General features: G+C 39.7%; 1 protein-coding gene across 5 annotated transcripts; it reads left to right on the top strand.

The window, feature by feature from the left end:
• The first annotated feature begins 309 nt into the window (after window positions 1-309).
• VPS45 (vacuolar protein sorting 45) lies at window positions 310-10,324 on the top strand. 5 transcript variants are annotated; one of them, XR_015123882.1, is made up of 8 exons: window positions 310-1,191; window positions 1,363-3,786; window positions 3,934-4,042; window positions 4,135-5,519; window positions 6,375-6,482; window positions 6,567-6,688; window positions 9,143-9,274; window positions 9,772-10,324. XR_015123882.1 is itself a non-coding variant. In XM_086254309.1 (5 exons), the coding sequence occupies exons 2-5, from the start codon at window positions 6,465-6,467 to the stop codon at window positions 9,821-9,823; spliced, it is 324 nt and encodes a 107-aa protein (XP_086110435.1). In that variant the 5' UTR covers window positions 5,301-5,519; window positions 6,375-6,464; the 3' UTR covers window positions 9,824-10,319. The 5 variants fall into 5 exon arrangements, 1 of the variants encoding a protein (XP_086110435.1); XR_015123883.1 differs by having other exon boundaries at window positions 310-3,786; window positions 6,375-6,455; XR_015123881.1 differs by having other exon boundaries at window positions 310-3,786.
• Window positions 10,325-12,745: the final 2,421 nt, after the last annotated feature.

Here is a 12,745-nt window from a genome sequence, read left to right as displayed (position 1 = left end):
CCTAGTTTGACTAGGAAATGTCCCAAAATGACTTCATTTGCTTATTTTTCTTATTGATGCTTCATTTGACCTGAAAACACAAAAACAAGATAACAAACACAAAATATCGAGTTCTAACACTCTAAGTTAAAGAATTAGTATTATAAAGTGATGTAAAATGCACACTCATCAATACAATCAAAATTGAAAAAGCCATAAGATTTTAATCAAAAACTTAGGATGATGAAGGAGTACATCCTAATTTATGGCTCCAATAAGTTAAACTTTAAGTCTTAAATCATAAGATCTAAATAGAATGTAAAAATAAATTAAGTAAAACTGTAACTCTACTTTATGTGAAAATGTAATGTTTTGAACTAGTAAACAAAAAAATCACAATGAACATTTGGACACTCCATGTTTTATGGCTTAAAAATAAATAAGAAAATTTTTTTGTAGCTTAAAGATAAACATAAAATCTACAAAAAAAAAAAAAAAGATTTATTGCTAGAATGACCCCTTAAAATGAGGTTGATGAATGGGTTGCAAGATCATATCTCCATCTTAACCCACATTGTGACTTCATCTCATTTATGACGTGACCTTGATGTATTTATAAATGCATAATTTTTCTCAATTTTTTTTTGTTAAAAAAATGTGTTGTTTTTATTTTTTTGGCATAAAGTTATGTTAACGGGTTACTTTTTTCAATAAATTATTTCTTTTATATTGGGAAATGAAAAATTGGAACTTGGAAATATCTTTCAAAAGAAATAAAGAAAAATATTGCTAGACCAATAACTTGTATTATCGTCCATAAGATTTGAACTCATGACCTCTTCCTATAAAGGGAGACTTGATGCTCATTGACATTTCAATATACTTAAATAAAAGTTTCAATTAACATTTTACAATTACACTTATGAGATTTGGGGTGATTCATAATTTGCACACTATTTTTTTAATTTAGTATGTAAACTTTTAATTTTGATACAATTTGCCACTATTATTAATCTGACAATCCACGCCGGACCTAGGTGATTCACAAAATATTTTACCTCCCTTATTATCTGGCTCAAAGAATCGAATTTGAAATTCGAACTCGGGTGTCTAGTTTACCTTCGAATCAACTCCTCCCTCCAACACCTTGGAGTTATTTCTTTTTTGCTGCGTGTATGGGTGTATCTTGCTACACAAAAGGGGCTTTTGCAGGTTAGTGGCCTTGTGCCCTTGTTTTAGAATTTCTCAAATAGAATGGCATGTAGTTAAACTTCGTGCCAAATTACGTCAAAATAGCAGCCATTGCAAGTTGCAAGGTTCGGTCCTTTTCTCTTTTTTACTATCTGTAGCATTCTTCATACACAAAACGGCTTGTACGTATAGACTGTAGGGTAATGGCCTTCTGTTAGAATTCCCGATGACATGCATTCAAACTTTGTGCCAAACTACGTCAAAGATAGCAGCCCTTGCAAGGGTTGGTCAGATAGCATGTGCTCGCAAGTTGTTCGATGAAATGCCTTACAGAGACTCAATCGCCTGGAACGCAATGCTTACTAGCTATACCCAACTGGGGTTTCACCAAGAAGCGCTCTCTCTTTTCCGCCGCATGAGAATCTCTGACACTAGGCCCGATCACTTCACATTCACCGCAACTTTAAGCCCCTGTGCTGGCGCATGCGAGCTTCCTATTGGAACCAAAGTTCATGCTTACTTAACAGTTTTGGGTTACCAGTCTTACTTGCCGGTTAGCAATGCGCTTATTGATATGTATGGGAAGTGTTTGAATCCCTCTAGTGCTAGCAGAGTGTTTGAAGAGATGAAACTTAGGAATGAAGTAACTTGGTGTTCATTTTTATTTGCGCTAACAAACTCTGGCCAGTTTGGCATTGCGCGTAAAGTGTTTGATGTGATGCCAAGAAGGGTGGAGATAGCTTGGAATGTTATGATTTTGGGTTATGCACGATGTTACGAAGTGGAGTCATGTTTGGGTTTGTTGAAGGAAATGAATGAGAGTTTGTCTCAGCCGGATCAGTGGACTTTCAGTGCAATCATGAATGCCTGCGCTGAGGATTTAGAATTTTGGTGTGGTTGCATGGTGCATGCTTTTATCATTAAAAGTGGCTGGGGCTCTTCCATAGAGGTAAAGAACTCGATTTTAAGTTTTTATGCCAACTTAGGTTGCCTTGGCAATGCAGTAAAGGTTTTTGAGTCCATTGGAACTCTAACACAGGTGTCCTGGAATGCCATGATTGATACCTACATGAAATTGGGGAATACCAACGAAGCACTTCTTGTATTTCAGCGAGCCCCTGAAAGGGATGTTGTCTCATGGACATCTATGATCTCAGGGTATGCAAGAAATGGACATGGAAACAAAGCTGCTAGCTTCTTTGTTGATATGTTGAGAAGTGGTCTCCAACCAGATGATTTCACATTTGGAGCTGTCCTTCATGCATGTTCAAGCTTGGCATTACTAGGACATGGTAAAATGATCCATGGTTGCATAATTCAGTATGGCTTCCATGCGTATGTCTTTATCGGGAATGGTTTAGTTAACATGTATGCTAAATGTGGGGACTTGGAAGGGTCAATCCATGCATTCAGAAATATATTTCACAAGGATCTGGTATCTTGGAATGCTATGTTGTTTGCATTTGGATTGCATGGGAAAGCTATCCTAGCTCTACAGCTTTTTGAAGAAATGGTGGAAAATGGAGTAAAACCAGATAATGTGACCTTTATTGGCTTGTTGATGTCTTGCAGCCATTCAGGACTTATAGGGGAAAGTCGTGTGCTTTTTGAAACAATGGGGTCAGTTTATGGGCTTTCTCCTGGAATGGATCATGTGGCATGCATGGTGGATATGCTAGGCAGAGGTGGTCACTTAGCAGAAGCCAAGGAGCTGGTTGATAACTATTCAGAAGTAGGTAGTGCTAAGACCAGCTCATGTGAAACTCTGCTTGGAGCCTGCTCTGTACAGGGGGACATAGGATTTGGAAGATATTTGGGTGAAACTCTGAAAATATTAGAACCACATAAAGAGACAAGCTATGTGCTACTGTCAAATTTGTATTGTGCAAGTGGACAATGGAAGGAAGCAGAAATGGTTAGGAAGATGATGGTTGAACAAGGGGTGAAGAAAATGCCTGGTTGTAGTTGGATAGAAGTGAGAAACAAGGTAACAGCTTTTGTTGCTGGGAAGCATTCTTATCCATGTATGAATGAGTTATGCAATATATTACATTTCATTGATTTCGAAATGAGGAGTCCATGCTTTGTTGGTGTTGAAAATGGAAGGAATTGAAATGTCTGTCCTATGTGCAATGGGTTGTCAAATGACAATTTAATTCAATTTTATTGATTTTTGAAAAAAAAAAAATATATATATATAGTTTGCAATGGGGTTTCAAATGGCAATTATGGAACTGACTTGGCAAAAAGTGGGTCAAAAAAATGAATTGGAATTTGACAAATGACCTACATTGGAACCAAAAAAGTGGCGGGACCAATGTGCAGAAGCTGCTAACGGGAAGAGAGAGAGAGAGAGAGAGAGGTGGCTCAAGCTTGTTCCCCTGTGTCTGGTGCCACGGGCCCTGCGGGCAGATGTGCAGCAGACCACTTGCGCCTGATCTAGGTGGGATCCAGCTGTCCAAATCCAATTGGCAACTGTATAGTAGCTGTATACAGTTTGTGCTTGCTCTTTTACATCAAGATCACAGTGTGTAGTCTTCGTTTCCAACACAGCATTACAATTCCTCACAAGGAAGCTGCACTTAAGTACTGTGATGAGGTTGATCCAGTTGCAAGGTAGTGTATAAACAGTTAATATTACGATGCTGACATTCTTTGTCTGAATAGTCGGCTGACATGTGAGTCATGCTTATACATGTGTTTTGTTTTTTCAGTCATATAAATACTTATTAATGGGATTTCTATCTTGATCACAATATTCAGTTAATAGGTGCTATTAATTGCATTATGAGGAGACCAACTGACGGGAAGTTATTTGGATTCAATACGGACTATGTTGGCGCTATTTCTGCTATTGAAGATGGACTGCGAGGTTTCTATTATGTTGTACTAGCTATGTTTCTTTCTTTATTATGGCTAGAATTTTTCTTTAAGGTGCTCTGGGTTCCCACATCTTTTTCACAGGTTCACATAATAGTGGAAGTATGACTAGTTCACCTTTAGCTGGTAGGCTGTTTGTTGTCATTGGTGCCAGAGATGCTGGCAAGGCGCTTGCTTACGGTGCAAAACAGAAGGGAGCGAGGATTGTGATTGCCAACCAGCTTTTCTTTCTTTCTTTCTTTTTCTTTTTTTCCTTTTTTTGGCTCATATTTGTTTTTCTGATCTGCCTTTTCACACCATTTCATTAACAATTGGTTTTCTTGGTTTGGTGTCAATTTTATTATCCATGCTCATTATTGTTCTTTGTAATGGCTGAACAGCACAGTCAAAAATCCACTTATACATCATGTCAGCACCAGTTTCTTGTTGTTGTTCAAAATCAGCTATTGATATTATAAGTAAAAAAGGTTGAAGGGCAGTTTCATTTCTTTTGAAAAAGGAATTCAGAATAAAAATAAAAATTCTGAAGATAAATTGGTCGAAATGAATTTATTGAAGAAGATAGAGATTCTCTGTGATTGAGAGAGCCAAAAAGAGCAGCTTTTTTTTACCCTTGATTTTCTTCAATTTGTGAGTCTTTTTTGTTATACTGTAGTTCTGCAAGTAATTTTGGGGTGGACTTTTTGTCCACTGCATGTATGTTTTTTATTTCTTTTACTTTATTGGTTAATAAACGTTGTTTCTTAAAAAAAAGAAAAAAGAAAAACAAAGAAATTGACCCCGTGGAGCACATTCAACTTGTATCCTTTTCTATTTCTCATTGAGAAAAATATCAACTAGGTTTTCAGAAATATTATGAGATTTGAAGCTTTGCCAAAACCTTCAAAGTCTGCTTTATTGCAGTATAGATTTGTACTCTATTGCGTGCTTTCTAATGTCTAGACATGATGAATTCTTTGCTTGACATTATCCACACTTCTAATTGGTTTTGCATGTTAGCTACAAACATTGTTTTCTTCTTTTTTACTATTTCTTCACTTTCATTTCATTTCAAAAACAAAATCATTGGATTTTTTAAAATGGATAAAACCATTTTAAATTACAATTGGATAAAACCACTAGAAATTTAAATGGTGCTCTTTGGTTACACTATAGTACAGGCAATGGTTCACGAATTGATCGGTATTGAAGACAACAAAGTTGACTTAAGAAGCATTGGAAAATTTCCAAAGGATGGGTTGAGCTGTATTTTCCTCCTATAATGCACATCTTTGTGTTTGTAATTTTTATTGCTAAACAATTACATTTGTGATATTGGTGCTTATAGGAGGTTGTGCTGTGATCAGAACAAGATGCTTTTTTCAAAAAAAACATGTACGAGAACTTTGGTGATATTGGGATGAACATCAAGCAATTGGTTGATGAATTTCAGCAAATTTCAAAAAGTAACCAGAACATTCAGACGATAGGTTCGTAGGACGCAAATATGAAAATTTCAATCATACAAGGAGCAGAGAACATGTCTATAATTTTTTTATATGATTGTTTACTTTATTACCGTCTGCTTATTGGGGATGTTCAACAGTTTTGAAACTAATGTTCTAGAGCGTAATAAAATTTAAAGCATTTGAATTTCAGAAAGAATTTCAAGTTTTTAAAGGTCAATGTTTAACAAGGAAAAAAACTGAGACATAATTTCATGCATTTGATTCGATTTCTCTCCCTTGAGATCATTTTTAAATGAAGAGGGCCTATCCTGAGATCATAACCATCTGATGACATTTGGACAGTTTGGAACTACCATGGAAAAATGGCATACCTTTTTCATGAAACACATGTAAGCCACGTGACTTAAGTAGTGCTATGAAGTTGACACAAGACCTGCGATGAGTGTGTCTGTGTTCGTTTGCCATATTTACTCTTCTTGTCACAAGTTATATAAGAATTTGGTCTTGAGCTTTTTAGTCTGTACGATATACTTTTTTAAGTTATTGACTTTGAGATAGCACAACTGAGTTTAACCTCCACAGAAACTTGAATCTGAAAACAACCACCTCTTTTTCCTATGTATTTTGCAGGCAGTAACAAATCTATTAAACAATGAAAGTGTATCTGATATTGACCGCCTACGACTTGTCATGTTGTATGCTTTACGCTATGAGAAGTAGAGCCCTGTGCAACTGACATCCAATTTTGTTGGAGATTGACCCTTCTTTGGGAGGCTCAATCAAAGCAGTAATTATGCCGAAAGCTGTCATGTACCTTTAATTTGGTTACTAGACTTATCCATGGGTTTTAATAAATTGGCTATTTTGGCATTACAGCTTGTCCAGTTTCTCTTAAAGCAAGCTGGTGTTGATAAGCGAACTGGGGATCTTTTTGGAAATTGAGATTTCTTAAATATTGCACGTAACATGGCTCGTGGGCTAAAGGTTTGTTTGGGAAAGTTATACTTTCTACTTTCTATTGTAGGGTGTGCTTTATAAGCTTATAGAGAATTTTAACTAATGCTGTAGGGGGTTGAGAATGTCTACACACAACACCAGCCTCTTCTCTTCCAAACTATGGAAAGTATTACCAAGGGACGGCTGAGAGATGTGGACTACCCGTTTGTTGGAAATCACTTTCAGCAGGGCAGGTTTGTTGCTGTTTTTTTCATTAAAATAATTGCTGGGGAGCACTTATAAGTTATAATTTAGCTGCAATTTGGGGATTGTTGTGTTGTTTCATTTTAAGCAGGCAGTACCTGAAGTATTGACATATAACACAAGTTGTCTTCCAGGAGATTCTTAACCTACCCCAAACTGATCGTACTTTCTAATAAGTAAAAACTTCCGATTTTATTATCCGAGATTATATATTGTATGAGAGAACAACAGTTTACAAGCTTAAAGCCATCTCAAATTATGTCATCTAATCAGAAATACGATGAGAATGTCAAACTTTTAGCCCTTGTTTAAACTAGGTAGGATGTAGATGGGGTTCAATTTACGCAAGCCTACATCAGTATATTCCCCAATTTCAAATAGTGTGGTTGTGTTTTGGGATTAGAGAGAAGTTTACTACGTTTGGAATTTCATGTCTTCAAGAGTCTTAACCTTGGGAACATTGTAAATGATGCTGCTGCACTTTTGACACTCTGTTCTATGCATGGTGGCTGGAGCCCATTTCTTGGGTGCTGCTCTATATACATGCCTGGTGCTTATTGACAGCTTATTCTTCAATATTTAGTTTATTAATCAGGACTCTTATAAATCATTGCTTTCTGGACAAGTTAGGAGGTCATCGAGGAGGCCAGGCAACCTCAACCTGATGAAGGTAGGCCTGGCCCTCTCAGCGGACCCTAAATTTAATCCCTATGGTTTCATGATTGCTTTGCACTTCATGAATCATGATTTTCATAATTGTAGACACCCTATGGTAATTACCAGGTTTCTTGCTGGTCATCTCAAATGACTCAGATATAACACCTGGCTGTTACTAATTATCATCTGCTAAGTCTCCCTTTGGCCTCTCCTCTCAAGTTGCTCCACCTTGTTTCTACTGTCTGGCCCACATCATTTTGTCTGGTTTGCATCCCAAAGGACTAACAGATAACCATGGATCTATGATACTTATAAGGGCAAATTACACAAAAGTACTTCAACTAACCACCCTATATCACTTGAGTACCCCAATTAAAAAAAGTTGCTCGTAGGTACCTCAATTACTGATTTTGCACACCCAGGTACCTCCGTCAACTTTTCCGTCAGGCCTGCTGTTAATTGCTTACGTGGCACACTAAAAACATGCCACGTGGACAAAAAATTTTAAAAATTTTAAAAAATGAACTAATTATTTAAAAAAACAAAAAACAAAAAAAAACAAAAAAAACTAAAAAAAATGGAGTTGCAGGGGAGTTGCAGGGGCTAGCTCCCAGCCTCCCTCCGCCTCCCACCCCTCCCAGCCATCCCCCCCTCCGACCCCAGCTACCCTGCCGCCGATCCACCCACCGCGCCGCCGACCCACTCGACCACTCACCCCCTCTCTCCTCTCTCTGCCTCACTCTCTCTCTCTCTCCTCGCCCCTCACTTTCTCTCTCGGCCTCGCTCTCTCTCTCTCTCTCTCCTTGCTGCTTCTCTGTCTCTTTTCCGCTGCTTCTTTATCAATTCATTGGCTTTAGCAATTTCAAGAGCTCTGAACCCAGCAATCTTGGCCTCCGTCGACGTTGATTTACTTTGATCACCAAAACCAGTACTAGTACCAAGAAGAGTGTGTTGTGCCTTAACAATGGTACCCGCAAACCTCGACCTTAACAAAGCAACCCGAGCCGCCCTACCTGGTGACAACTCAGAAGCTTGATCACCGACAACTACAGCGGTGCCGCCATCATGTGCAGGAGGACGACCTACTACTGATGATATTTGGCGCACCGGCACCGACCTACACGCAACTCCGTCAATATTTGCCCTCTTGACAATCTTTGGCTCCGAGTCGGATGGACTTGAACGAACACGCTTCAAGCCTTTAGGAGGAGGAGTCCGCGGAGCCGCAAATTGTGAAGAGAGGAAGTGAGGGGCGAGGAGAGAGAGAGAGAGAGTGAGGCAGAGAGAGGAGAGAGGGGGTGAGTGGTCGAGTGGGTCGGCGGCGCGGTGGGTGGATCGGCGGCAGGGTAGCTGGGGTCGAAGGGGGGGATGGCTGGGAGGGGTGGGAGGCGGAGGGAGGCTGGGAGCTAGCCCCTGCAACTCCCCTGCAACTCCATTTTTTTTTAGTTTTTTTAAATAATTAGTTCATTTTTTAAAATTTTTTTTATTTTTTTGTCCACGTGGCATGTTTTTAGTGTGCCACGTAAGCAATTATCAGCAGGCCTGACGGAAAAGTTGACGGAGGTACCTGGGTGTGCAAAATCAGTAATTGAGGTACCTACGAGCAACTTTTTTTAATTGGGGTACTCAAGTGATATAGGGTGATTAGTTGAGGTACTTTTGTGTAATTTGCCCTACTTATAATTACCTCTACATCATCTTGTTAAAGTTATAATCTGATAGTGTAAGGATAAAAAATTGCAATAATTTTGCTAATGTTGTGAATGACGCAAACTATCTCTAAGCAGGCCTCAAGAAGTGGTCATTTTCATTGTTGGCGGGACAACATATGAGGAGTCTCGTTCTGTAGCTTTACAGAATGCTATGAATTCTGGAATTCGTTTTATACTCGGTGGTTCTGTGGTTCTCAATTCTAAGAGGTATGCTTCAGGTCATCGTTGTGAATTTCACATAAATACTTGCATTGTGAAAAAGTTAACATTGCTGTGCTAGCTGCAGTCAATGCTTGGACCTCTGCACTAGTTTTAAATACTCTGGCTTGGTGCCAGTTACTTCGTTCTTGTGTTGGATGCAAGTTTAAGGAACTATTAGTTTGGCATTATTACTTTTAGCCTTTCTAAATCTTGAGTTGTGGTACTTGGGGTTGCATTATTAATTCCGTGTGAATTAAATTCATCTACAATTTTAGTTCCTAGGAATCTTCAAGATGGTAATAGAGCCATTTCACTCACCTAACCAATCCTGGAGAGTGGGAAGTTGTGATGGTGGGCAGACAGTTGTTTCTTAAAACAAAGGGATTTTGGTATAAATATACCGTAGAGGTTTTTAATCATATGTTGTAATTGCTTGAGGGTATTCCAAATTGTCTAATATAAGATGTTCTCTGATCCAATTATTATTTGGCTGGGAAATGCAGGTTCTTGAAGGACTTGGAAGAAGCTCAGAGAAGAGCTCGTACTGTTGTCTGAATGTTAATCTCTTGCATATCTAGCATTTGAAGAGCCATGTGGATAATTGTTTGTGGATGTATACAAGGATTTCAGTTTCGTCACCAGCTGTAAAAATTGTATAAAAAATTACCACACGTGCTTGAGGGATCATCAGAATATGCCCTCTGTTCCTGCAGAAGGCACAGCCTTTTTCTATACCATTTTGCTGGAGTGAGTAAGTGAATATGATCGGATGTAACTTCCATCAAATTTGGAGGGTAAGATCTAACACCAGCCCCCACCCTCTCATAGGAACCAAGGAAAGAATGAAAGAGATGTCACATATTTGTACCAATATTTTTTTTGCTAACCAAGCCAGATCAGATATGCCTACTGCCACGGGCTTGAATTAATTAACATGTAACTTATTGCCTTATTAAAAAGAGACTTGTCAAAGTTGTCATACATGAAATTCATTCTTTTTTTTTTTAATGCATATATTACTGCATTCATGTAGTTGTACTTGGTATATTGTGAGAAATCAACAAGTATGGCTTTACTTAACAGTCTTGGCTTCTCACTTTTGTTGTTGCAAATCCATGTCTTGGTGAGACTTTGTTAAGTTCTAAGGGTGGTGCACTGGTGCTATTTTTACCATCCCAAACTGGACACCTCATTTTTTATTACAAATTTATCCTAACAATATAAAATCATCCTAAGCTGACTTTGGAAACCCTACTTCCAAACATAATAAATAAACCTAAGTAATCCTAATTGACTAACTTTTCTCACAGGGTTCTTAAGTTAATTGACTTATCATACATTAGCGATAGCGAAGCCTAGAGAGAGGCTGTATATTCCTAATCCATAAGCCACGAAGGACAATAGCAATAGGGACTGACAGCTAACCGAAAGCTTTGTGCAACGCAACAGTTAGGAGCAACCCATCTCTATACATTGAAGATGGAGTTTCTCAAATCAGATGCCCAACATGATGCCCAACATGAAGAGTTTACTAGGTTCATGTATATGGTATGGTAATGGAGAGGCATAAGGCTTATCTTGCAATGCTCCTCGTACATTTTGTTCCCCTCCCTTGGCCCAACAGTTGAGGAATCGTTTGAGATATGGGAATGGGATCTCCATCTCCTTGAGAGTAAGATCATTTCTTATTGCTTAAACATGGTGTAACTAATTACACGAGCATCGATAAAACTTTAATTTTTGAAAGATGAACTGATTTTGATTTTGGAGGCACCACAAATTGATTTAATACAGTTTTAGATGTATATATAATGTATATGCGGATATTGACGGCTTTTATGATAATAAAAATAGATAATTCATATATGCAGCCCTCTTCAGTTAAGGGATCCTTCATTTAACATTAAATAAGGGATTGGGCAGGCTGTCTGGATCTCTTTTAATGAGATCTTGTTATAACCCGTCTAAACAGACCAAATAACCCATAAAAAAAAATAAAAATAAAAATAAAAAGCTGTTATTTGCACATTTTTTTTTCTTTTTGCACACCCCTATTTAAAAAAAAATACACCCAAGAAAAAAGACCACACAACTCCTTTCTTTCCCTCTCTTTTTTCTCTCGTTCACACCCCCTCCCCCTTTTTTTTTTTTCTTCTTCCCCTTACACGAGCCACCACCTTCTTCCTTCTCTCTCTCTCCGCATGCACCACCAAAATAGCCACCACCACCACCACCACCTTCTTCTTTCCTCTCTCTCTCTCTCTCTCTCTCTCTCTCTCTCTCTCTCTCTCTCTCTCTCTCTCTCTCTTTCTCCTTTCCCCTTTCCTCTTTCCTCTCGCCTAAGTAGACTACAAAAAAAAAAAAAAAAAATGGGCGCAGGTGGTTGGGCAAACCAGTGCCGAACCCGTTGGTTTCGTTCGGCAGGTACCCACCGAATCACTCTCTCCTAAAATTTAAACTTTCCCTTTAACACACCCCTCTCATTACCAAAATACCCCAAAAGCCAAAACAGCCACCACCATCTTCTTCTTTCCTATCTCTCTCTCTCTCTTCTTTCCTCTTTCCTCTCGCCCAAGTAGACTACAAAAAAAAAATGGGCGCAAGTGGTTCGACAAACCAATGCCGAACCCATCGGTTTCTTTCGGCAGGTACCCACCGAATCACTCTCTCCTAAAATTTAAAATTTCTCTTTAACACACCCCTCTCGTTACAAAATACCCCAAAATTAGTCATCTCACCAAATTTCTCCAAATTTCTCATGCACACCCACCCCATCTATCAAACTCTACACACCCCACTCAACATCCCACAAACACACCCCATCCTCGACCCCACCTCCCACCTCCCACCCCAACCCCGCACCACCACACGCAACACCCCCAACCCCACATCTCTCTATTTTCTTCTCTCTCCTCCCTCCCTTTCTTTCTCTGGCTTATCAACCTAGCCACCCCGCCAAGACTAGCAGCAAACGCAAAAGCCACCAACCAACGCCGACGCCGCCACAGTCCTCGTCACATGCCGTTTGGCACTAGAGAGAGGAGGGGAGGGTCGGCGCTGGGCTGGGCTGGGCTGGGGTTGTCGCCGGAGAGAAAAGCCAGAGAAAAGAGAGAAGTCGAAGATGGAAGAGAAGCTGGGCTAGGCAGGGCTGGGCGCGGGGCAGGGCTGGGTTGGGAGGGCCGGGGTTGTTTTCGGAGAGAAAAGCTACAGAAGAGAGAGAAGCCGGAGATGGAGGACAAGTTAGGCTGGGCTAGGCTGGGCGCGGGGCGGGGCGGGGCTGGGCTAGGAGGGCCGGGGTTGTCGCTGGAGAGAAAAACCAGAGAGAGAGGAGAGAGAAGTCGGAGATGGGAGAGAGAAGTTAGAGATGGAGGAGAAGCTGGGCGTGGGGCTGGGCAGGGCTGGGAGGGCAAGGCTGTCGTCACCAGAGAGAGGAGAAAAAAGCCAGAGAAAAGGGTGTGCCTAACCAGATTGAGGAGA

The sequence above is a fragment of the Dryas octopetala genome, chromosome 8, assembly GCF_963921425.1.
Source record: "Dryas octopetala chromosome 8, drDryOcto1.1, whole genome shotgun sequence".
NCBI lineage: Eukaryota > Viridiplantae > Streptophyta > Magnoliopsida > Rosales > Rosaceae > Dryas > Dryas octopetala.
Note: the sequence above shows the minus strand (reverse complement) of the source record. Positions and strands in the feature narration are given on the sequence as shown.

Coding starts and splice junctions, on each gene's coding strand:
- VPS45 (XM_086254309.1), top strand. Junction 6,689..9,142: donor AATCACTTTCAGCAGGGCAG/GTTTGTTGCTGT, acceptor ATCTCTAAGCAG/GCCTCAAGAAGTGGTCATTT. Junction 9,275..9,771: donor GTGGTTCTCAATTCTAAGAG/GTATGCTTCAGG, acceptor TGGGAAATGCAG/GTTCTTGAAGGACTTGGAAG.